Source organism: Sarcophilus harrisii, chromosome 6 (genome assembly GCF_902635505.1).
Source record: "Sarcophilus harrisii chromosome 6, mSarHar1.11, whole genome shotgun sequence".
NCBI lineage: Eukaryota > Metazoa > Chordata > Mammalia > Dasyuromorphia > Dasyuridae > Sarcophilus > Sarcophilus harrisii.
The window spans coordinates 229,841,842-229,868,096 of record NC_045431.1 but is presented as its reverse complement, the minus strand read 5'-3'; the positions used below and the strand labels follow the sequence as shown (position 1 = coordinate 229,868,096).

At 44.3% G+C, this 26,255-nt stretch overlaps 1 protein-coding gene and 1 non-coding gene across 2 annotated transcripts in view; both read right to left on the bottom strand.

The window, feature by feature from the left end:
- Positions 1-286: 286 nt before the first annotated feature.
- The window catches only part of EXT2 (exostosin glycosyltransferase 2), a 172,154-nt gene continuing 146,185 nt past the window's right edge, over positions 287-26,255 (bottom strand). The window contains exons 11-14 of the mRNA XM_031942785.1: positions 12,938-13,081; positions 10,384-10,512; positions 8,791-8,873; positions 287-982 (exon numbers count right to left, since the gene is read on the bottom strand). Of these exons, the coding sequence (XP_031798645.1) occupies positions 844-982; positions 8,791-8,873; positions 10,384-10,512; positions 12,938-13,081 (495 nt within the window). The 3' untranslated portion in view covers positions 287-843. The remainder of the gene's footprint in view (positions 983-8,790; positions 8,874-10,383; positions 10,513-12,937; positions 13,082-26,255) is intronic.
- On the bottom strand, positions 22,556-22,659 carry LOC111721449. Its single transcript, XR_002770639.1, has one exon. It is a non-coding gene; the product is annotated as a U6 spliceosomal RNA (small nuclear RNA).

Below are 26,255 nucleotides of genomic sequence, written 5' to 3'. Positions count from 1 at the left end.
GGAGGCTTTTTATTGGAGCAGAGGAGGGAGTGGAGCATCCCTCCAAGATGCTCCACCATCTCGGCTCTGTTTCCCACCATGAAGCTCTAATGTTCCACTTCCCAGCCCAGTACTCCCAAGGGAGGCCATGGCAATATTAGCTTCTGGTCATATCTCCTTCCAGATCTAGGTAGCTGTGATTTTTGGAGACAGAAGGTAACGAAGACTAGAAACAAATCCATATCGAGAGAGGGAAAAGATGTCCCTTCTGGTTGACTAGAATTAGTATTAAATGATAAGCCAGGGGAAAAGGTAAAAAATAAAATTTAATTATATTAAAAAGCCAGACCAGGACAATAGTACATGGTGCACAAGGGGCCTTCAAGCCTCTCCTCTTGAACCAAGTCCCATGATCCCAGGCTGCAGCCAATGTATCACCTATAATCATGATTTGCTGTTTGGTATTTGAGTCCAAGTTAGGGATTTTCTTCCCCAAAGAGCCCACCGATTTGGAAAAGTAAAAGTGAGATGGGGGTGCTTTTTTCCCACAATTTCCTGAAGCTAAAATTGTAGGCAATGTATCCAATGTGCCAAGGCTAGAACAGACAGTGTCACAACAAGCCAGAAGTCCTGGAACTTCAGTCTGTTGCACGGAGAGATGCTACGGACTCAGCCTTCCATTTTCAAATAGGGTCAGCAGAGAACACGATGTCTGTTAGCTCAGGTGAGACCCAGGCTAGAGGCCGGCTGGCTTTCCGAGGGAGAGAGAAACACGGATCGTGCCGGGCTCACCCCCTACCTGGAGGCCCCCTTGAGGGCCCTCACCCATGCCTCCAAGCCTTGGTCCTGCGGCGGGCACCTCTCTCACAAGCTGCCGATGTTGGGGAAGCTCTTCAGCTTTTCAGGGAAGTCATCTTTGTACAGGACGGGGTCGGCGCGATGCTCCACCACCTTGAGGGGCATGGTCCCGAAGACGGAGGCAAATTTGTTGATGCATTCAGATCTGTGGAGAGAGGGAATGCAGAGGGCTAAGCAAGAAGCCCCAGCCACCACAGCGTGCACTTGGACACGGCCCTACAGGTCGCCTAGCACACTTCACCTGATGCTCAAGCAAGCCCTGGAGACGGGTGCTTTTGTCATTCCCCTTTTACAGAAGAGGAAACGGAGGCATGGAGAAGCTACATGCTTGGGTGGCAAGCCTGGGGGGCATAAGGCTGGAAGCCTGCCTGCCTCCAGCACTAAGATTCTGGTTACTGCCATGCTTTCCCCTATATCCCCTATGACCAGCAGAGGAAGACCAAGGCTGACCCCCCCCCCCCCATTCTTAGAAGGGTCCTTCATCCACAGCAGGGGCCTGAGAGATAAGAGAAGGTGCTGCCAGGAAGCCCTGCCCATGTGCAAGTCAAAGTTTCCTTCCCCTCCCCCTGAAATTCCAGTCCTTGTCCCACCACACAAAAACACGTGCTGTCACCCAAGGTGGATCAGGCGCCGATAGCCCACCTAACTCCTTGGCTGCCGCTCAGAACGAGGGCAAGGAGGCGGCTTCTCCCGGCTGTGCCCGGAGTGAATGGAAGGGACGAGCGGCAGATGTGAAGGAGCTCGGAGTCAGGACATCTGGGCTCTCGTCCCGGCCTGACGGACCCGGCTCTCACACAGCTGGGGTACCCCGGAGACCTGTTACCTCCCTCAGCACCGGTCTGCTCATCTGCAAACTGTGGGCCACAAGATGCTACCTGTCCGCCAGGGCTTCTGAGCCCCAAGTCTTCTGTAGGCCCCAAGCCCTCTCTGGGTGCCCAGCCCTCTCTGAGTCCCAAGCCTTCTGTGAGCCCCAAGTCCTCTCTGGGCCCTGAGCCCTCTCCGGGCCACTTCTCTGGGCCCTGAGCCCTCTCCGGGCCACTTCTCTGGGCCTGCAGAGAAGTGAGGGAAGCAGCTCCAGGAAGTGATGGGTTTCCACAGGCTACCGGCACCAGCTGCAGCTTCTTGCTACCTTTGTGAGAGCCAGAAGGGAGGAGAAGTGGAAGGGAGGGAGGCTCCGGCCCTGGGGCTGATTCCTCCCTCTGGCCGCTCTCCCGGAGCCCCACTGGGGATCCCTCCGAGGTGAGGGGGTCAGGCTCTCCCGGGGACCCTTCACAAGTAGTCTTGGTCAATCTTGCCAACTGAATCTGACAGGGTTTTGCCCTAGCCTGGGGAAAGATCTCAAGCACAGCCAAAAAAGCAAAACAAGAACCCCCCCTCCCACCAACTGAAAAAAATCTCCTTTAAAGCTGGATCTCAGAAAGGTCAGTCCCTCTCTCCTCAGCCAGATGACAGGGCCAACGAATATGAGGGGCTTCCTCTGAGAGGCCCGGAAGCCGAAACAAGGAACTCCTCCCTGTTTGGCTGTTGCCGAGTGCTCAGACTCCTGAGCCGGGAGGACCATGCTCACAGATGACTGAAGACTGGCAAGGGGGCACCAGGGAGGAGGGTCGAACCCAAGCTGTGGGAGCTTCCCTTCTTCCTCCATGACCACAAGGCTCCTTCAGAGAGCTGCCTGGAGCGCCAGGGGCCCCAGCACTGGCTGGCTCTGGGACCTGGGCTGGCAGGTGATGGCTCTTCCAGGGAAGCCATGCTAGCAGGAGGCAGAGGTGCCCTGCCAGAAGTCCTACCTTCCTGCCCGCCCTGTGGGCATCTGGCCAACAAGCATTTAGGGAGCACCGACTATGTGACCCGAGGAGAAACAGGCCAAACTCAGTCCCTTCCCTCAAGGAGCCCCAGCTAATAGAGGAGACAGCACACAAATGCTCACGCCCACACAAAATGCTCAAGCAGCAGAGCCCAGGTCAGGGGATGTAGCAGTGGGGAAGGGGTCCCGTGTCCAGAAAAAGCCTCCTGCAGGATGGACTTGGGGGGAGGCAGAGTTAAGGGATTCACACACACCCCCCCCCCCCCTTGTTCAGCCATTCCCCCCCCCCCCCCCCCCCCCAAACCCGTGGAACAATTTTTCAGCCCAGGACAATGGAGAAAATCAGCAAGAAAGGTCTGATGCCCCAGGGCAAGAGCAGGTGCAGCCCAGCCCAGCCCAGCCCTAGCCCTGGCTCCCACAAACCAGGAGCCGCCTTGGGAGCCACTGAGTCAGCCCAGTCCACAGAGAGTAAGGGGGAACTAGTTGGGAGATGACAGGAGTCTCTGCTAGCACCAAGGCAGGAGCCTGTTGCTTTGCCCACGCTCGGCTCTGGGCTGCAGTCTTGGGTGGCAGCCCCAGAGAGAGGAGGACCAGCACTTGGGGCCACAGTGGAGCGGGGCCCCTCCTCACGGTTCCAGCACAGACAAGAGCCCAGCCTGGGAGGAGCAAACACCTTTCCTTAGATCACACCACCCTGGAAGAACAGAAGACTTGCAGAACTCTAGAAGCATCTCTGAAAACAGCCGCACAAACCCCCGAAGCTTGAGACAGGGCCTCCTCCACTCCGGATGAAGAGCCCTACTTTAATGATGAGTTAAAAGTCAAGTAATGGGCTTGGAGAAGGAACATGCAACAGAAAAAAATCCTGAACACAGAATTATGGTGACAAAGAAGATCAAAACATACTCAGAAGAAAACAAAGTGAAAACTTCTACATCTAAAGCCTCCAAGAAAAATAACAATTGCTCTCAGATCATGGAAGAGCTCAAAAAGGACTTTTTAAATCAAGGAGACAAAGTAGAGGAAAAATTGGGAAGATAAATGAAAGTAATGCAAGAAAATCATGAAAAACATATCACAGCTTGGTCAAGGAGACACCAAAAAATACTGAAGAAAAACCAGAGTAGAACAAATGGTAACGGATGTACAAAGAGCTAATAAGGAAGAGAATGCCTTAAAAAGCAGAGTTAGCCAAGTGGAAAAAGAGACAAAAAAAAATTCACTGAAGGAAAAAACTCCTTAAAAAGTAGAACTGGCCAAATGGAACGGGAGGTACAAAAGTTCACTGAAGAAAATAATTCCCCCCAAATTGTAATTAAGCAAACAGAAGCTAATGACTTTATGAGAAATTTAAAATAAATCAAAAGAATGAAAAAATTAGAAGAAAATGTTAAACATCTCATTGGAAAAATAACTGACCTGGAAAATAGATCCATGAAAAATAGGTTAAAAATTACTTAACTACTTGAAAGCCATGATTAAAGAAAAAAAGCTTAGATATCATCTTTCAAGAAAACTTCCCTGAAAAAATCCACTGATTACTCATTGAAAGAGATCTCTAATGGAGGACTCTCAAAAATATTATAGCTGAATTCCAGTGCTTTTAAGTCAAGGAGAAAATATCACAAACAACCACAAAAAAAAACAATCCTAGTATCATCAAGCCATAGTCAGGATAACACAATATTTAGTCATTTCTACATTAAAGAATCAGAAGATTTGTAATATAATATTCAGGAGGGCAAAGGTGCTACAATTACAACCAAGAATCATCCCTTCAGAGAGGAAAATGGACATTCAACAAAATAGAGAACTTTTAAGCATTCTTCATGAAAAGGCCAGAGCTGAAGAGAAAATTTGACTTTCAAATACAAGACTTAAGAGAAATATAAAAAGGTAAACGGGAAAAGTACAAAGGAAAATATAAACAGTTTTACATTCCTACATTGGAAGATGATACTTGTAATTCATAAGAACTTTCACATTATCAGGGCAATTAAAAGCATATACAAAGGACAGGGATTAATAAAAAATTAATTAAATTAAATTAAGGGTTAAGAGAAGACTATACTGGGAGAAAGGAAAAGGAGATTAGTTCACATAAATTATTATTGTAAATTATTTTACATAAAAGAGATAAAAAACTTTTATAGTGGAGGAAAAGAAGGTGGGGGATAAGGGGAAATGAGTAAATCTTACACTCATCAGAACTGGCTCAAAGAAAGAATAAAATATATACTAACTGGGTATATAAATCTACCTTACCCTACAGGAAAGTAGGAGGGAAAGGGAATAGGAGAAAGAGGGTGGTTTGATAGAAAGGAGGGCAGATTGGGGGAGAAGTTAGTCAAAAGCAAAACGCCTTTGAGAAAGGACACGTTGGAAGGAAAGAGAGAATAGAATAAATGAGGGAAAAATAGGACAGAGAGAAACAGAGTTAGCAAAAATAATCATGAAAAATTTAAAGCAGATTTCTCTGATTAAGGCCTCATTTTCTAAATACAGAACTGAGTCAAACTTATAAAAATTAGATCCAGTCTCAAATTGATAAAAAACCAAAACATATAACAATTTTCAGATGAAGTAATAAAACCTATTTCTATCCATATGAAAAAATGCTCTTACTCACCACTGACTGAATAAATGCAAATTAAAACAATTCTGAATTACAACCTCACACTTATTAGACGGTGAGAGGGACTGAGACTCAGGAGGGAGGTTAGGCCCAGCCATACAGATCTAAGAAGTATTTACCCAGACACGATAACCAAGCCCATGAGAACTGAGGAAATCACTGAGCAAGAGAGCACTGAGAAAGAAGAGAGGAGCCCAGAACATCCTTCTTTCTTTTTTAAGCCTTTGAAGGAGTCACCAAATGAGAGTCTGGTTCTAGGCAGACAAGAGCTCAATATGCACTTGTAATGTGCGGATCCAAAGGAAGTTGGGGCCTGTCCTTTGGAGCTTACCTAGAATTCTGAGTGGGGAAGACAAGCCACAAAGGGAGCCGAAAGAGGGGATGGCTGAACTGGGCACCAACAGCAATGGCTTCTGTTTATTTAAGAGATCTTTAATATTAAGATGAAGTCATAGAATATTTCCATAAAAAAATCAACACATATTCACAACTTTCCAGAGATTTCTGGTTAAATGATGGCAAGAGCCCAGGACCCAAGGGATCGTGGAAATCCTGAGCCATTGGAGATGTGGAGGAAAAGAACTGCTGGTTGGATGGCAAGTTTCATGTCCCCAGGACATAGTGACAAGGGAGGGATGAGGAAAGTGGTCTGAGCCAGGGCTTCCGCTCTTTTGTCCTGAAGGGTCCTGAGGCAGATGGAGCAGGACAGGGAGGTCTAATGGAAGTGTCCATTCCAGCCACCCCAACCAATGGGGAAGGGAAATTCTTTAAGTGATTTGGGCATTTCAGAGATATGTCACAGACTCCTCCAGCTTTCTAAGAGGACAGTGTAGAACAGTGTGAAAAACATCCATGTTTCATTTCATCTCTTTCCATCTCCCATCCCAGGGGCCCAACTTGAGTGAAGAGCCAGCAAAGGAGACTGTCCACAGCAACAGAGAAAATCCCTCTACTGCGCCACACAAAGTTCTTCAGCCCCAGAATTCACACCTTGGATGTACCCTCAGCCCCTGTGGCCAATCCCAGAACTTCCATGTAGAAGAGGTGCCCAGTTCAGTCCTGCCTGCTTCCAGCTCCCTTTATGGGTTGTCTCCCCCCCTTAGAATGCAAGCTCTCTGAAGGCTGCGCAAGGCAAGTGCTTATTAAACAACTGTTGGATGTTGCCTGCCTGATGGAAGGAGTCACTTGTCCGTTTGGGGATCAGTCTTCCCTTTGAATTAGAAGGCAGTTGGACAAGATGATCCCTAAGGTCCCTGAGAACTCTAAACCTTCCCATCCTAGAACGTGGTGCTTTGTGGGTTACAGAGCCATTCTCTCCCAGTCTCTGGCCAACTCCCCAGCCCCAAAGTCCAAGTCTCACCCCAAAGGTAAAGGGCAGGAGGTGAAGTATGAAACTACCTGTAAAGACGGGCTGGGCCAGGAAGATGGAGGGGCTAGTCCTTGATGAAATGTGAACAGGCTCCTCAACTGAAGTATCATCGGGCAGCTTGGCTTTGGCGGCCCTTACAAAGCAACTTGAGCACGAGGCAAGCTGGGCAAGGTGAAGTGGGAGCAACTGTGGGGAACATGCATCCTGTGTCTCTGCCGGGATGAAGGGGGTGGTGCCCACTGTGTGCCAGGCGCTCTACTAAGCTCTTTACCAATGCGAGCTCATTTGATCCTTACAACAACCTTGATCGGGGTGGGGGGGAGGTGTCTGACCACATCAGGCTGCAGAAGCTCCAGGGGCCAGTGGCCGGCTGTGTCCTCCCTGAGGGCTCCTGGGCTGCCTGGGGTCTTCCCTGGAGCCGCCACTCTGGAGAAGGGATTTGCCTTCCTGGAACTCTGCTCTGCTGGGTGGGATGGGGAAGCGGCTGATCTCTAGAAGTTCCGTTTTCTCGGCATCGTGAAAGGGCTGGCCTAGCTCCCCTAGGCCCTTGGGGCAGTTCCTTACAAAATTCTGGCCATCACTACATGTGACAGCTGACCACCTGAGGGGCATGAGAAGGTCCACCAGCAACCAAGTGCTTCCATCAGTAACTCCTTCCGATCCCTCCCACGAGCCTCTCCTTTCTCACATCCCAGGGACATGGAAGGGCGGCTTCTGGAGAGATGGGAGCAGTCTGCAAGGGTGGAATCAGCAGCTTTCTGGCTCTTCTTGAAATCTTGCCATTCTATGGGATGATCTGGTGCCAATGGAATCAATGCTGAGCCCACCTGGCAGCAGTTTGGGGACAAATATGCTGGAGCCCACGGGCGGTTCTGACCCAGGGTGCTGAGCCAGCCCCACCCAGCTGGTGTTCTTGGGCCCGGGTCCTGTCATCTCCTTAAAACTCAGAACACAGAGTCTTCCTGAAGTACAAGCCTTTGGTAAGGACTCCCACAAACCCGCTTTAAGTTAGCGTTAGTTTTCCTACTGCTTTGTATCTTAAACTTTACATGACTCAGGAGTTCTGCAAGTCACTTTTGCAAGAAAGGCTGTGGGAAGGAGATGTATATGGAAGCTGTAACTTGGGCAGGGGCAGAGGGGCATGTACCTCCTGAATCTCGGACTTCAGGCTGGCACTTTCTGTACAAGTCCTAGCCGGCCAGTCAGTAAGAATCTACCATGTGCTGCCACTTAGAAAGTTGTCGGGGGCACCGAGACACGCAGTGATTTGCCCGGGTCCCACAGGCAGCACGTGTCTGAGCTTGAACTTGGAGTCAGGTGTCCCCGACTTGTACCCCAATGCCATCCACTGGGCCAGACTGCCCAGTAACTGACCTAGAAAGGGCTCCAGTCACATTTCCCTTCTCTCTTCCAACCAAGGCCGTTAGTCAGTAGTCAGCGGTCCGTCTTTCACAATTAGTTCGGCCACTGAAGTCTCCAGGCAAAAGCCACATCTCTGGCACGCAGGGTTTGCCATAGCTGAGAAGTGAGCGGAGCCGATGGCATCATCGCCTCATGAGCCGAGGTCACAGGTGAGCTGGATGCTCCCTCTGCCCGTGTTTGAGGAAGGGCAGGGAACTGGAGGGATGCCGGGAGAGCCTGGAAGACTCTCCCCAGAAGGAGGGCCCCATGCTGGACAACGGGCTCTCTGAGGGCAGGACCAGGTTCTGCCGGAGCTTGGCGCTGGTGTGAGGGCCTCAGGCGAGGCACAGGGAGTAACTGAGGGAGGCCTGGAGGATGCAGCCGGAGCCGTTCCTCTAAGAATTAAGAGCACTTGATCTGTGTCATCATGGCTGGAGGCTCAGTCGTGTGGGCAGAGGTCCTTTCTTTCCTGGCTGCTTTATAAAAACTCTGACCATTCAAATTTGCACCAAAACAGATATATCGCTCTTCAAAAGAAGTTTCCAGGTATCAGTGACTGAGGATGGTTAACTACGGAGCCAACATGGAGTCTGGCTCTCAGAGACTTGGCCAACCATGATCCTGAGCCCTCCTGGTCATTCCACACTTGGCAAGGGGTGACCCGAGCCTGAGCTGGACCCTACTCCCCCAGAGCAAAGGAACCAGGAGGGACCAGCTGCCGGGCGGCAGCACCGGGGCACTTACCTCTCTACCATGTGAGTCTGGTCCAGGGAGAGCCCGTCGATGGCCGTGCACTCAGGACACTTGAACTTTTTACGGGGAGTCACCTGGGGGCATTGACAGGAGAGAGAGACCAGTGACCAGGAGGCTGAGGGCACAATGGGGGGGGGGGGGAGGCTGCCTCTATCAGGGCCAGAGGTGGAACCTCCATGGCTTCCTGCACACACACACTTGTACATGCACACACACACACACTCACTCACACCCCTCCCTCTTCCTCTCCCCCACCCCCTCTGGCCCAGCCCCGTGTAGAGCTCACAAGGGCCCGATGGCCCCGGCCCAGAGGCTCGCCTTCTCTAACTGAAGCCGGGCGATGACAAGCTGCTTAATTCCTGTTTAATGACTGCTTTCTGGCTGCCAGGGCCCCTGCACAAACACCATTTGTCCTGCAGCCCTCCGGGCGATGAAATATGGCTTCCCCGCTCCCGTAACCCTAGCCGAGGGCGGCTCTGGGCAGGAGGTGCCAGCTCGCTGGGTTGCTTCCCTTCTCTTCCCTGCTCTCCTCCCCATTCCACCTCTCTGTCCTGTACCTTGGAAGAGGTTTCCCAGCAAGGACCTATCCCTGTGGGAAGTGGGGGCAGCCTTCAGCACACTCTGCTTTCCCACCCTCTGAAAGGAGTGTCCAGAGGAGCTGTCCCAGTTTAAAACACATGAACCCATGTCAAGGGCTTACAACAGGCCCCTGTCCCCCACCCACACTGTTCCAATCTGTGGGTCAGCTCTCTTCTCACCCAGGTGGCCGGGGAGGCCCGAGGGGCCTCAGCCAGGGGCTTTTGCCCTTTTGTGGCTCTCTGTGACTCAGGCTTCCCAGGACACGGTCCCTAGGGAAGGGGGGGTATCATGCCAGGGGACTAAAAGATGCAGAGGACATCTCTCTGCCTCTGGGCCCACGGGTCACCCTCTGCCTCCAGGCCTTGCCCCCAAGGAGGCCCAGGTCACCCAATGGTCCTGTGGCCTTGGGTCAGCCACACTGATTAAGCCCCTGGTGTGGGCAGGGCCGGGAGCAGGGGCAGAGTTCTAGAGATCAACTCCATCAACAGCAGAAGTGGCTTTTGGGCCCGTTCCTACATTCAAAGCCCAGCCCTCTCCTGGCCAGGCCACAGGGCTGAGCCAACAGAGGTAGAATCCAAGCAGCTCTGGCCCTCGGGGAGGTGACATTCTACAAAGAGAGAAGCAGGAACCCAAAGCAAAGTCCAGAAAGTAAGAAGGGTAAGAAAGGATCGGGAAGCATTTGCTTCAGGAGCTGAGCTAAGTTTTACAAGAAGTTTAGGAATAAAGAGGCGAGGGACAGCCTGGGTAATTGGGAGATGGCCTGGGCCCTTTGGGAAATAGTTGGAAAGCTAGACATTGCCTACCTTGGTTTCCTTATTTACAAAATAGAAATTTATTTACTACTCGACCCCCCCAGAACGATCTAATGAGATGAAGCTCAAGAGAATTCTTTAATCTCTAAAGCCCTATGCAAACATAAGGTATTATAAGACCCTGGGCATAAAGAAATATCTCTGTGTCCAAGTCCTTCTCAGCTCTGACATTCTAGGACTATAAGAATCCCACCTTAATGACGGCTTTCCCTGTAACGTTGGCCACCAAGAAATTCATGGCAATATCTTCGCAGTTCATGTGAGCATCCACCCAGTTCTTGATGTCTCCAGGCATTTTGTAGGTATACAGGTAATTAAAATACTGCAAGAAGAGAGGAAAACAAGAGGCCTTATCTTAGTTCAATGTTCCCATTCATTTTAGAGCTGCATCTAAGAATAGGGTAGATCCTACTTTACAAAGTGCAGTATCTGGGTCTAGGTGGAGGTCAGTGAGGGCTAAATCCAGCCAATCTATGAACTAAGAGTGTTTTTTTCAAATTTTTATCTTAGCAAAAGCATTTAATTAAGACATGAAACAAAATAATAAAAGAAGTGAATTAAATGGTATAACATTCATCATTACCAAACACAAAGGGTGATAATTGCTTAATCTTTGGGGGAATTGTAGCATTGTTTCCTTTCTTCTTCTTCTTTTTTTTTTGAGGACAAAATATAGTTTTATGGCTCCAAGGAATAGTTTTTATTTTATTTTTTGATTTTTTTCCCCTTTTTAAATTGTTTTCTTTTTTTCTGGTTATACATGTATATTAATTTTTTAAAATACATATTTCTTTATGAATCATGTTGGAAAAGAAAAATTGGAACAAAAGAACAAAACCACAAGAAAAAGAAAAAAAAAGGAACATAGCGTGTGTCGATTTACATTCGGTCTCCATAGTTCTTGGATAAAAGTGGTATTTTCTTTCCAAAATTTTTTGGAACTGTCTTGAATTAAATCATAAAGGAAGGAAAAGGACCCATGTGTGCAAAAATGTTTGTAGCAGCTCTTTTTTTATGGTGGCAAAGAATTGGAGAATGAATAGATGCCCATCAACTGGAGAATGGTTGAATAAGTTAGGGTATATGAAAGTAATGGAATATTATTGTTCTATAAAAACCGATGAACAACCTGATTTTAGAAAAGCTTGGAAAGATTTACATGAACTGATGTTGAAACAAGCAGACCCAGGAATACATGGTACACAGCAATAGCCAAGAATGTGTGATGATCAACTATGAAAAACTTGGCTCTTCTCAGTGGTTCAGTGATCTAAGGCCATCCCAATAAACTTGATGAGAGAAAATGACAAATGCATCCATAAAGAGAATTATGGAGATGGAAAATTATGGAGGCAGAAAAGTTCAGAATTATGGAGGCAGAAAAATTCATCTTGCTGAGTTCAAATCTTACCTCAGAAACTAACTGTGTCACCCTGAGCAAAGCACTTCACCCAGTTTGCTTCAGTTTCTTCAACTATAAAATGAGCTAGAGAAGGAAATGGCAAACCATTCCAGTGTTTTTTTGCCAATAAAAACCCAAATGGGGTCACAAAAAGTTTTCATGACCATAAACAATTGAATAAATACTGTTTCTAACCTAATTCCAATATCCCATTTCGGACAAAAATGATCTGACTCTTATACCATTTACTTAAAAAGGAATATCTGAAAAATTCAATTCAATTTAAAATATGTATTATGTACTTCCTACATGCTAAGGACGAAAAGACACAGATTCCGGTCTCTGTTCTTGAACAACTTACATTCAAGATAAGAGAGCACTCAAAATTATAGCATAGGGTGAGTTTTTAACAGACCCAAGTTGTGAAGCAAGATTCTAAGAGTTAGAATAAGCAGATAGTGCATTTTAGGCGTGGGGAATGGCTTAGACAATGCACAGAGATGGGTGATGGTGGCAAGTATAGGAATGGTTTGCCTGGGAGTAGCATGCATGAATGAGAATAGCATAAAATAAGGTTGAAGCCAGATTGTGGAAGGCTTTAAATTCAGCCTGAGAAGTTTCTAGTTTTTCTTAAAGATACTAGGGAGTGACAGGGTCAGACTTGAGCTTAAGAAAGATTACTTTGGTAACTGTTCGGAGCATGGTGGAGAGAGGAAGAAAATGGAAGTAGGTAAAATGATCAAGTGAAAGGTAAGGAGATGAGGGCTGTTCGATGAGAAGGGGACCCATGAAAGAGAGCCTTGTGGACAAAGGCTCCTGATTGAGAGCAAAGAGGCAAGGGTAAATTTGGATGAATGTTCGGGAGATGTTGCATTGGTTATAAGAGTTGAGGATGGGTGTTTAAAGATGGTGGAGATCTATGAATGTTTTCAAGAAACAGAAAAAGTTATAAGGAAGAGGGAAAGTGAGGAAGAAAGAGGAAAAGGAAAGAGAGAAGGAAAAACAGACACAAAGACAGAAAGAATGAATATGACTGAAAGAACAAGCTCATGGGAATGTGGAAAGGCAAAGAATAATGGCACAGTAGCGGGGAACCATCATATTTTACTTTGGAAAACAAAATGCTGTGGTCTTCACGCTCTCCTTAAAAAAGGGTAAATCTTTCTCACCTGACTGTGCTCTAAAACTTCCTTCCCAATGCTTTGACATTCCCAAATCATTTTCACTTCCTTTTTTTTAAGTTCTGCAAAATTAAGATGATCTAAGAAAAATGTCTCTTCATATTCATCAGAAGCTTCAGCTATGGATAGTTAGCCAGCATTTCCCCCCAATACTCTTTAATTACCTTGTGGTAAAAAGCTACTCCTGTAAGTACCATAGATACTTCATTGGTCCACTCAGACTCATACTTCCACTTGTTCATCTCATGGTCCCAGAGGTGCAGGCGGCCCGGGTATCCCACCAATCTATCAGGAAACTCACGCCAAACCTGAGAAGGAAGACATGGGATTGATTATTTCCCTGTACAAACTGTCCCCATGAAAGACAAATACTGGCTAAGATTAGCAGACATCTTCATATTTAAATATAGAACCTATTTTCTCTAAGTATATGGGACAGTGGGTGGTAAAACTGCTGGAAGATATTTGTAAAGGATTCTCCTGTCCATCTAAGATCAGAAGATCCTAGTTTCTTTGGCAAAACCTTCTAATATCTCTTCTGGCTCAAACCTACTAATTACAGTTTGTTTAACCATCCCTCAATTGATGGACATCCCCTAAATTTCCAATTCTTTGTCACCACAAAAAGAGCTGCTATAAGTATTTTTGTACACATGGGTCCTTTTCTTTTTTTTTTTTTAATTTATTATTTTTTTATTTTTTATTTTTATTTTTATTTTATTATTTTTTTTGTCCTTTTCCCATTAAAAAATGTTTCAATGACTCTCTTTCTTTTTCTTTTGGTATCACTATAGATATTTTCTCTCTCCCCACTTTCCCCACTAAAATGAAGGAAGGAAAAAAATAACAACAAAAATCCCTCTTGTAATAAATAAACAGTTAAGGAAAATAAATCCACACACTGAATATGTCCAAAAATGTATGTCTCTTTCTACACCTTGAAAATATCACCTCTATCAGGAAGTGGATAACAAGAAGTTTCATGATGAGACATAGCTGGCCATTACATTGCTCAGTCTTTCAAAGCTGATTTTCTTTACAAAGTTGTCAACCTTGTATAGACTGTTCTCCGGGTTCTGCTCATGTCACTGTTTTAGGTTATACCACATAGGTTTCTCTGAAATAATTTCTTGTCATTCTTTTTGGCAAAATAAATAAAATTCCATTGCTTTCACATACTACAGTTTGTTCAAGCATTTCCTGCTTTTACAGGCATCTCTATAAGATTCTAGTTTTTTCCCTTTTTCTCCCTTTTTAATCCCCACACTTCAGGATCAAGAAGTTTGTTTTGCTTGTGGCTATCTTCTCCCTCTATAATCCTCCATTATACCTGCCCATTCTTTAATTGAGTTTGATATATTGGTGCACCAACCTTTCTAGGTTTCTCTTTATTCTGGTGTTTATATTTCAAAGTTCCTACTAACTTCTGGTCTTTTCAAAACAAATTTTTGAAAGTTCTGTTTACATTAAAGATCTATTTCCAACTGGTCCAACCATTTTGGAGAACAATTTGGAACCATGCCTGAAGGGCTATAAAACTGTACATATCCTTTGACCCAACAGCACCACTACTGAACAATATCCCAAAGAGATCAAGGAAAAAGAAAAAAAAAGCATATATGTACAGAAACATTCCTAATCACTCTTTTTGTGGTGTCCCCAAATTGGAAATTGAAGGGATACCCATTACTTAAGGAATGGATGAATAAGTTACAGTATATGATTGGGATAGAATATTATTATGCTATAAGAAATAAGGAAGAAGATGGTTTCAGAAGAACCTAGGAAGACTTATATGAGCTGATGCAAAGTAAAGTGAGCAGAACTTAGAGAATAAGTTAACAGCATAACAATAACAGCAAAATTATAAAAACAATAAGTGGTGAAGGACTTAGCAACTCTGATCAACACAATGATCTTCAACTCATCATGAAAAATGCTATCTACTACCAAAGAGAGACTTGATGAACTCTTATTTTTTTCCCCCCAAATGGCTAATGTGGAAATACATTTTGAATTCATATTATAACGGGTATTGCTTTTCTTTATTAATGGGTATGGGAAGAAAATATGAAAAAAATTTGAAATAATTTTTTTTAATGTAAGACTGTTCCCCATTCCCTTCCAATATGATTAAACCAGCTTTGCAGGATAAATTATTCTTGGTTGTAAGCTCATATCTCTTGTTATTTGGAACACTGTATTCCAAGATCTCCTCTAGTTCTTAAAGGAAGTGCCAGGTCTTGTATAATCCTGACTGTGATCCTGGGTGCATGCTGTATTTTTACAGATTTGATGTAGAAAGACTGTTTTTTGGCTAGGACACTCCTGGGATTTTTGCTTTTGACTTTAAGGAGGTCAATGGCAGATTATTTCCATCTTTACTCTTCCCACTTATTTTAATAGATCTGAGCAGTAGGCAGTTTTCATTTGTTATATTTTTTTTTTATTATAGCTTTTTATTTACAAGATATATGCATGGGTAATTTTTCAGCATTGACAATTGCAAAACCTTTTGTTCCAATTTTCCCCTTCCTTCCCCTCCCCCCTCCCCCAGATGGCAGATTGACCAATACATGTTAAATATGTTAAAGTATAAGTTATTATTTGTTATTTCTTGAAGTATAATGTCACAACTATTTTAAAATCATGGTTTTCAAAAAGTCAAATAATTCTTACATTATCTTCCTGTGACCTATTTTCAAAGTCAGTTATTTTATTGTTGTTGTTTACAAAGGATAACTGATATTTTCTTTCACTTTTTAAAACCTTTGCTATTATTCTAATATTTCTTATTATCTGATAGAGATACTAATTTCTCTTTGTTTAATTTTAGTTTTCAGGGAATGCATTCCTTGGTTTTGATTTCTCTCTTCCTCTTGTAAATTATTTATTTAAACTCTTGTTTCCTTTATTGTAGGAATTAATATAGTACCTGTGAAAAATCCATTTTGTCTGCTTGAAGAAAACATTCCAGGATTACTTTCTCTTTGTAGGCTGCGTTTTTAGATTTATAACAAAATTTTTTTTCTTAAATTCTGGTCAGAGTTGGATTTAATTTTTGAATCTGAGGGTTGGGTTAGATGATCTTGAAAGTTCTTTCCACCTTTTAAATTATACAACTCTATGAAGAATTGTTTAATCCTTCTATTTAATTCTTCCATTAAAATGAAGTTTCTCAAAGCATGGAGAACAGAGTTGCCTCCTTCATCCTCTTCCTGTTGCATTCTCCCCTCTCTCATGCTTCTGCTGCGTCTGGCTTTAGGCAATAGATATAAAATCTCTGTCTTCATTAATGATTTTTACTCTCCTCTTTTTTGAAGAATAAGTTTAGCTCTGTAGAATAATATGTAAAAGCTACTGGAAAAACCACAGGAAAGATACAAAGTTTTCCAGTATAAGATCATAATCCTGCGCCATTAAACTTAGCTGCCTTTCTAAATAGAGAATTAAGCTATTTGGTACAGATCCCAGAATCAAAGGAACAAAGACAGGCTCTTACAGCTGTCATCAAGTCCAACTCTCTCATTTTAAACATGAAGAAAACTGTGGATAAAGACAAGTTACTGGCCCAAGATCACACAGGCTTTACTGGTTCCGAATATGATGACAATCCTGGCCCATGAACAGCACTTCCAACAGGGGAGATGGGTCTCTCCATTGTGACCAGCAGGTTCTTTATGGGAGGGCTGGCCGGGGCTGTGGGCAGTCTGCCTCGGTGTGCAGGTAGCTCCCCCCGACAGGGCTCCAGGGGGGGGTGAGAGCCCCCCACCTCAGCAGCCACAGTCAGAAGAGGGCAATTAACGCCCCCCAGACTGGACACCAGGAGGCTTTTGCTCCACCACCCCAGGAAGCCCTGAGGATCTGCTGGTTTATTTCACGGCCCACTGTCCGTCCATTCGGGGATTTCCTCTCTCTTTTCTCTAGAGTAGACACCTGCCAATCCAAGCAGCTCTCCGGTTATAGCCATATCCCTTTTCCTCAGACCCACCACCAAGCTTTCTGGAGCAGAATGTTTTCAGGAAACTGGCGAGGTTGTGAATGGAAGAGAAGCAGCAGGGCTGAGAAAGGAGGGACTGTAGTTCCAGCCTCAGCTCCACGAATTTAAGGGGAAGTCTGGCTTACCCAGAGCTTTTTCTCAAGAAAATCCTGTGATAAAACTGGCATGAGGAAGATTGTCTCTATTTTACAGATGAGGAGACTGGGACTTGGAAGTGAGGTGACTCATCTGAGATCATGAAGAAGTATTGGGAATAAAGAAAGTGCTTTCTGAAATGTGAAGTTCTACAGGAGAAGTCAAAAAACAAAGGGTCTTCTAGGACCAAACGCCTCCCTCCATGCCCACCCTAAGAGGAATCAGACTGTAGTGATCCCCAGTCACAGAAATGCTAAGCTGGACTGGCTAAAGAGCTACAGCAAGGCTCCGGATTGAGAGCTTTCTGTAGTCTTGAACGAGTGCCGCTGCTAGACGCAGGGTTCCTGTCCTTGACTGGGTCCTGGCAGCTGGATACAATCAAGTTACCATCCTTGTCACTTCATTTATTACTGTGCAGCTGACTATGGGATCAAAACCAAGGAGAGAAGAATGGGGATGGGCCATCCCTAATAGAGCTTGAGCAGAGCAAGATAGTGATCATATTATATAATGGACTTCCCAAGATAGACAAGTAAGAACTCCAGCTCCACCCTCCTCCTCCTTCCCACAATAAATTCAAGAGATTCTTTTTTCTCAGGGGGAAATGTTCTGGGGTTGCTTCGGAGTCATTACTGACAGATGTCTTTTCATGTTAATGGTACTGACATTTTAAACCACATTATTAATTCAGCAGTCTTAGTAATGGATAACAGTCATAAATATTTGCATAGCCCTTTATACTTGCAAAGTGTTTTATGGTCTCAGAATAATTATTCAAATAGGCTAAACAGCTGATATGGCCATAAGCCGCCTTCTCTTCCTATTCCCATTCCTACCACCTCTCCGGTGTGGACAATCAGTCTCCCAGAACACGACCAGGTTACTGGACAAAGACAATGGCAGTGTGAAAAGTGAGTTACTGGGGGACTCCTTGCTTTGTGTATTTTTTCTACATTATCCATAGGTGCCTTCTGGGAGTTGGAATTCAAGCAAACATTTACTGGGCATTTACTGCGGTCTAAGATATAGGAGGAGATGAAATAAGACATTGGACAAGAAATAGCGAACTCCCAGTTTTCTAGTGCTTGAGGTTAACAAAACACTTTCCCCACAATAACCTGGAGAGGTCAATAGTACAAATATTATTCTTCTCATTTTACAGATAAGGAAACTAAGACCTAGAAGGATCAAGGTCCCCACAATTCATGTCAGTCATGCTCCCAATCCTGTGCTGTGTCTTCGTACCGAGAGCACACTGGAGGCACTCATTGAAGCAGGACTTGACAAAGCACTTTCCTTTATCTACTCCACTGATGGTTCACATTCTCATTATTGCCTCAGTGATCCACAGAAGAGAGGCCCCCTTGTCTGAGATTACAGAAACACAAGGAGATTTGCAATGGGAAGTGGGGATGGAGAGGACGTGCCCAGGGGGATCTCATAGTTATAGTGACCAAGGTTTGGAGTGCCACAAGAGCTTGGTGAGGTTCCTGCTATTCTGAGCTGAAAGTGGAGTCTATAATAGCAGCAGAAGCCCCTGCCCTGGATCCCAGAATCCTCGACAGCCTGAGTCATGTTGGGAAGGCAACCTGCATCCAAGGCAACATAGTCCTGCTTTGTGGTGATGCTCAGAGACTTTTCATAAAGACGGAAATGACACAGTATCAGTGCAGTCTGCTTCTCTGCTATTTCCGCTGTGATGGCCTTAATCATCTCCTCCCTGAACCAAGGCCATTTATTCCTCTACATTCCCTGCTCAGTTGGGCTGGGGTGGCCACCCAAGTTTTCGACTGCTCCTGCTGCTCTGATCCTTAGGATCAGGATTGCTGCTTCCCAGGTCTTTAGCAGGCACCTGAGCAGCCTTCAGGAAGAGAGCCTGAGACTCCAGCTGCAGTCAGAGGGCTACACCAGCACTCATTCACACCAGGTCACGCCATCACAATGCTCCGACAGTATCTCAGAGAGGCAGGGAGACATTGTGGAAGTATTATAGGAGAGAAACTGAGGTCCAGGAGTGTTCATAATCACACAGCCCATAAGGGTCAGTGCAAGGACTTCAGCCTGGATCTGATCATTCTAAATCCAGAATTCTTTTCAAAATCTCTTAGTACAGAGGCAGTGAGATGGCACAGTAAACTTCTGTAAACATCCACTGGATCTGAGATTTCAACTTCAAGCCAGCCTCTGATAAACTAGCCGTGTAAATCTGGGAAAGTCACTTAATCTCTGTCTCCCTCAGTTTCTTCAAATGCTAACTGAGGATAATAACAGCATTTACCTCCCAGGGTATATTGTGATGACCAACTGGGATAATAGTTGCAGTGTGTTTAGCACAGTGACTAGGACTATAGGCACCTAATAAAAACTCATCTCCATTAAAAAAAAAAAAAAAGGGAAAAATGGTTTTAAATGTAACTGGGAGACAATATTAATTTTTTTTCATTTTAAATTAAAAAAAATACATGCCTATTTCCTTCCTACTCTCTTGAGTTGTATGACTGAGAAGACTGAAATGGCACTCGGGTACTAAAACTGGAATCAGGAAGACCCGAGTTCAAATTCTGCTTCTGAACTTTACCAGCTGTGTAACTTTGGGGAAGCCACTTAACCTCTTGTAGCCTCAGTTTTCCCATTTGTAAAATGGAGATGATAACAATAGAGTTTCTCTTATAGGGGTTGTTGTCAGGATCAAATGAGATACTATAAATAAAGCATTTTGCAAACCTTATGATGCCATATGTTAGCCATCATCATCAAAAAAATGAAGGGGGTAAACTGGGTCATCTCTAAAATCTCTTTAAATTTCCTCTTCCTAATACTCCCCCACCGGCCATCTCTGTCAGTCTTGGACAAAACAATATCGGTCCTTAACACTATGCTTGATTTAAAAGGGTAAGTTAATAAAGAGCATGATTTAATTCTCAATGGGACCTCGTAAATGCTTCGGCTAAGGAAGACAATACACTACAATCTAAGCCAGCCTGCGTGGTCCATTTTCCATCGAGAACGTGTGTCAGCCACAGTCAGATTCTGGATCTGCTTGAACAGCAAGAGGGAGAAGGTGTAACACAGGTGGTATCCATCTGGGATGTAAAAGTATGAAACGATGTGTCTGCTCCGGGGAGAAAAATGACCCTCCAAGTAGCTGCTGTAATCACCATATCTTCAAAAGGCAAAAGGTGCCCGGGGTGCTGCTACTGGGCACCTGGGATGGTTATACTTAGCGGGGCCCGTGGCCCCAGTGAAAAGACTTTAATGTGGCAAGAGAGAACAACTTAGACCGATTTATAGTTATATTCATTTTGAGTTTGCAGAGCCCTTTTCTTGGAACAGTCCTATGAGGCAGGGAATGCGAGTTAACACTTAGCTCCATGGTGCACACGCTGAGACTGAAGTTCCCCGCGTTGAGGGCCTTGCCCAGGAGGGCACTAAGCTGGTACAGAGGGGGCACTGGCGGTGGCCCTAGTGACTCTGGGAAAAAGGCCTCTCTTCCTCTGGGGTTGGGGAGAGGACTCATGACTGAAAGAGAAAAGCTCCAAGTACAAAAAAAGAGCCTGAATTCGAGGAGTGTACGTTCTAGGGGGCCCCACCGAGGGAAGGGCTCTTCTTTGGGCCATTTCCACAGTTGCTGCTGTTTCGAGCCATCTCGGGATGCCAAGGACTCTGGTGGCAAGGACTTTCCAAGGGAGCAGCTGCCAGCTGTCTCCACAGGGATTCCTTCCCAGGCTCTTGAATTCAGGGTCTTGAGTGGTCTTTGGGCTTCGAGGGGAGATGGGGTCCCCTTGTGGGGCTTCCCCTTCCTGCCTCCATCTCTCCCTCAGGGTTTCTTGCTGCCTCAATCAGGCTGCCCACTTCCCCAAGAGCCTTGACTCCTGGCCTGGTGTCCTGGAGCAAGATCAGTGTTTGGGGTAGGGATGAAAGTTAGGAGGTGGGGGTTGCTGCCCCTTCTGGGGCTCCTGTGCTTATCTGCCATTATTAGAAGTTAGTTATCTCTTGTTGCTCATGGTGAGGAAGGATGGAGGTCCCTTCTCCATAATTATTTCTTTCCTCAATAAGAAGCAGTTTGGCGGTTTGTGAGACAATACTATTACTAAGGCTCTTAGGTTCAGGGTCAAAAGAGAATGTATATAAAGTGCTCTGCAAACTTTAAATGGAGAAGTCGGGCCATTTTTATCCATCAATCAGCAAGCATTTATTAGGTAACTACTAGCAAGCACAGTACTAAGCACTGAGGACACAAGGACAAATATGACTGTTCCTACCTTCAGGGAGCTTACAGTCAATCATGTATACATATATGTACGTATGTGCACACACACAATTATGTATATATACATAAGCATAGACAAAACAAATGTAAAGCAAATCAGGTAGGGGAGGGACACTGGCAGCTGGGAAGGACAGAAATGAACCCATGTGAGTGAGGGTGACATGAGTAAGGAATGCAATGCAGACATGGGCAAAGATGGAAGTGGTACAGAATGGGCGACCCCAAAGCCTGAGGGCAGTTTTAAGCGATTACATGTATATGAGGAACAACAACTTAGTCAGTTTAGCTGGACTCTGGAGTGCAGAAAGGGGAAAAGTATGAAATAAACCTGGAGAGATCAGCTGCCACCAGTCTGTTAAGCCCTGGAAAGGTACAATCACTCCTGTGCTTTTGTCAGCTCTGCTGTGAAGAGGCTGGACTGGAGTGGGAAGAGACTTGAGGCAGGGAGACCAGTTAAAAGGCTCTGGCAAAAACTGAGGCAAGATTTCTGCCTCATTCAAGTGCTGTTTCACTTGGGCTAATCCCCATCATCAAACACCATCACTGCACCCAGCTCGGACTTCTCTGAAATGAATGTGGCTGGAGCTGATTGAAGATAAAGTTCAGAAAACTGATGTCAAAGGGCTTTGTGCAGAAATTATAAAAACAATTCATTTTCATGGAGCATTTTTAAGGTTTCAAAGTTAACATAGCAACTACTATCAGAATGAATTAAAAAAAAGAATTATTCCCATTTTTAGATAAGAAAATAGTTTCTTAGAGGTAAAAGGACTTGTTCAGGGCCTCGTTAGTTTTCATTGGACTAGTCCAGGAGTCTTTTCATTGGTTTCCCTACCTCCAGTGGTGCCTTATTTGAATCCATCCTCCATACCCAAAGTATCAAACGCATGGCTCCAGGAAAACTCCTGTCCATGGAACTAGATTAAAATTCAGTTCATTAATCCTTTTTTTTTTTTTTCTATTTTAGTAATGTATGTTTTTGATTCTCCCCCTAAGGACTACTTTGGCTGCATCCCGGAAATGTTGATATTTTTTCACCAACATAATTTTCTTTTACATAGTTATGGTTTCAATGATTTATTCTTTCATCCACTCATTATCTAGGTTTTCACTGCTAAATCTCAAATTAGATCTATATCTTTTGTTTGTGGTCTCTGAATTAATTGCATTATTATCTGTAAGTGATAGTGACTATTTATGCCTTTTTTTTTCATATGTTTGCAATATCCCTGTGACTGAGTCCATGGTCAATTTTGGTAAAAGTTCCATGTGGTGCTGAGATTTATGTATATTCTTTTACTCTCCCATTTAGAAGACAATATATATATATATATATATATTTTTTTTTTTTTAACTCTGGTTTCCCCAGCAATTTATTCATTTCCATATTTTTCCTCAAATTTGCATTGCCATCCTTGCACAGGAACCGTGCTCATCTTTTCTGTATTATTCCAATTTAGCATACCTGCTGCTGAGTACAGCCTTAATCAAACTGAGACCTATTGTAGACCTTAACTTAAAAAGGCCAGGGATTTCCATTCCATCCAGAGCCATCTCCAGTCATCTTGATCTATACCTTGCCACTGGACCCAGATGGCTCTAGAGGGAAAGTGAGGCAGGGGACTTTGCACAGATCTTCCTCCCACAAGTCCAATTCACTTGCACGTCATGGTATCACCTCCCTGATGTCATGGTCCCAAACAATAACAACGTGCTGTCAAAATTGAAAACTGAGAGTACTGGTGTCTCCTGTCTCTACTGTGTTCAACTGTTCAGATGTTGCTTTTATGAATTTGGATGCTAAGGCATTTAGTGCACATAAGTTTATAATAGGAATTGGTTTGTTGTCAGTGGTCCCTTTTAGTATAACAGTTTCCTTTTTTAATCTCCTTCCCACCTTTTTTTTTGGGGGGGGGGGGCTTTGTCAGCATGATGACAATTCATCCTTTTTTTTTGAGTGATTTAATGCACAGTAAAATTTCCCTTCATTTTCTCAGTTTTAATTTGTGTAGAGTCTTTGTTTTTTCAAGGTCTTTCTTGAAAACAACAGATTGTAGACTTTTGTTTTCTTATCCAATTTGCCATTCTTTTTCATTTGATTGGATTGTTACATTCATTCATATTTAAAATTGTGAAGATCAGGTTTCATTTTCCTTCATCTATCTCTAATATTGGTTCCCCTCTCCAACTTATAATCTCCTGCCTTTGTACTATAAACACAATACAAAGTGGCTTTAGTTACTTTATCGTAATCTTTTTTAAGGTGTCTCTGTTCCTCCAAAGCTGCCTTCCACATACTCTGCATCGATCTTATGTCCACATGTTTTTTAAAACGTTGTGTCTTCCATTAAATGAAAGCTCTGAAGGGCAGAGACTATATTTTAGTTTTCCTGGATATTCCTACTGCTTTGTATTCCTGGGGTCTAGCACTGAGTGTTTGTGGATTAACAGAGAAGTTCAATCTTTCTGTTATTCCACCCTGCCTGCTCCCAGCTTCTCTTGGACACAATAAATAGAGGTAGTTTGTTTCAGGACTGGTTTTTACCAAGTATCACAGTAACAGACTCCCTCCTAGACCACATCAAGCCCCTGGTTTAACTCTAAACATGGACCAAAGCTCATCTCTTACATTCAGCTTTCCATACAGGAAGGAGAGTAAACTTTGGTGGTGTAAACTTAGTGGAATGGGGGGTCTGATTTGCTTCATTTTCGGCTCATGACTTTAATGAGATTCATGCCTGACAGCACATTTGGCACTGGACAACCTTCAGAAAGCTCAAATAAACCTTTGCCCATGTCTGGGACACAATCCTAACGGACACTCGATTTCCCAGAAAAGGGAGTTAGGGAGTTGTCACCTGGAGTTTCATAATACTGATTGGTTCTGACAAACACATGCATGTGTTATGTTATGTGTTAACATTCCCCTGTTAGATCATTTCAGCCTGTGGACTGAGGGGCATTGATTAAAATATGCCATCCAATCCCAGAATTCCAGAATCTCGGAGCTGGAAGAACCCCAGAGGTCATGCTACCGGGGTTTTGGCAGACTTCCCGCTCCCCCAATCGGACTCCAGGGAAGTGTCTGAATAACGGGATGTGGCATTCCCGCTTTACACAATCTAGAGCCAGGGCACAGATGGACTATCTGAAGTTGACTAGAACTGATATGGGAATGAATTTAATTAGAATTGGAAAGGGTACCAAATTTGGAGCCTGGATCCAAGAAGGCCGACTCCGGCCTTTACTGTGAAGGTGATGTTGGGAAAGTCGCTTCCCCATTCTGGCCCAGATCACAAAGCCCCTGAGTGACCAGGCTTGGACAGGAAAGCTGGTATTCTGGCTCCCAGTCTGGGGCTCACTGGCCATCCTGATTCTGCCAGGATCACCATTCCAAAGGACACCATGCAGCAATCTCAGCTGACCACCTCACTAATGGTAGGCTCATCTTCATTTAGATTCTTTAACGTCTTTGGAGTTCACACACACTTTCATATGACTCATAGCCTGCCAGTGGTGTTATTTGATTTAAGTAATATTACTTTTTAGTTCCTTATCTGGGCCACAAATTCCCTGAAGGCAGAGAGAACATCTTCCTTATCTTCATTTCCTCCAAAGCACCTAGGACAGGCTCTCCTACAGAGTAAATGTTCAGCAAATACTAAGATGTTAAGTAGGAAAAGACAAGCTTAGAGATGAAATCACTAGCTGTCTTCACTCAGTATCTTCAATTTGGCTTCCATTCATCAAGGTACAAAACTTACTAGGTACTTACTAGGTACAAAACTTACTTACTAGGTGCTTAGTAGGTACAAAATACCTTATGACTTTGGTGAGGAAGAGAAAACAGCAACTGCACAGGAAGAGAGAACGTTTTTCTGGGTGCTGGAGAAACATAACATGGATACAGGTAAAGGGGGTGAGGGGCTAAGCCCAAGATGGCAGAATCAAGAAAACATTCCTGTCAAACTCCCCCAGTATTTTCCTCCAAACAATTTTAAATCACATCAAACTCTGGAGCAGCCGAGCCAACAAAAGGTTGGGGTGAGACATTTTTCCAGCCCAAGATTATTTAGGCAGTCAGAGGGAGACATCTGTGACATTGGGATGGGGCTTAGCCTTATAGGGCAGCACCAGGGTAACCCATTTCTTGGCCTCAGAGGCTGCAATGGTGGCAGCAGCAGCAGAACTAGGAGCTCTCATATTGCCCAGAGAAGGTAAAGGGTCTGGACAGTTGGTCAGAAAGAGATTGCAGGATACCCCCATGTAGGCAATGGGTGTAGGACCAGGTGCCATTTATCCACTCCACTGCTTATTTTCCCACTGCATTTACAGGTTGGAAAAGAGAGCTTGTGCTTGCAAAGGAGCAGATGCCTTAGCTTCTGGCTGCAATTCTAGGGCAGAGAGGAGTGCTAGTGCTAGGAGCAGATCCTTCCTGAAAAAGGACCAAATAAACAGTGATTATACTTCTTCCCATATCATATCATCTTGGAAGAAACAAAAACTTACAGACCCCCAGAACTGGGGAAATAGCAAGTTGAAAATGTCTAAAGTTTGAGAGAGTCCCCCCACTCCAGATGAGCAAAGCCCAACTCTGAAATAAATTACAAAGTTAAAAAACAGACTGGAAAAATGAGCAAACAACAAAAAAAGAACCTGACAATAAAAAGCTCCTATGGTGACAGGGAAGATCCAGGACAGACTCAGAAGAAGACAATAATGTCTTCTACATCTTCTACATCCACAAGTTGAGTTCCAAAAAGATTCAGACACAAACACAATAAGGATTCCCAGAAGAGCCAAAGAAAGAAATAATAAAAAAGAGCAAATTATTTTAAAAATCAAACAAGAGTAGTAGCAGGAAAATTGGGGAAAGAAATGAGCAATGCAAGAAAATTATGAAAAAAAGAATGAACAGTTTGGCTGAGTTACAAAAAAATTACTTTTTTTAAAAAAATAGAATTAGTCAAATGTTAAAAAGAGAAGTAAAATTTCACTAAATAAAATCATTCCTTAACAATTACAATTGGTCAAGCAGAAGCTAATGAATCCATGAGACATCAAGAAACAATCAAAG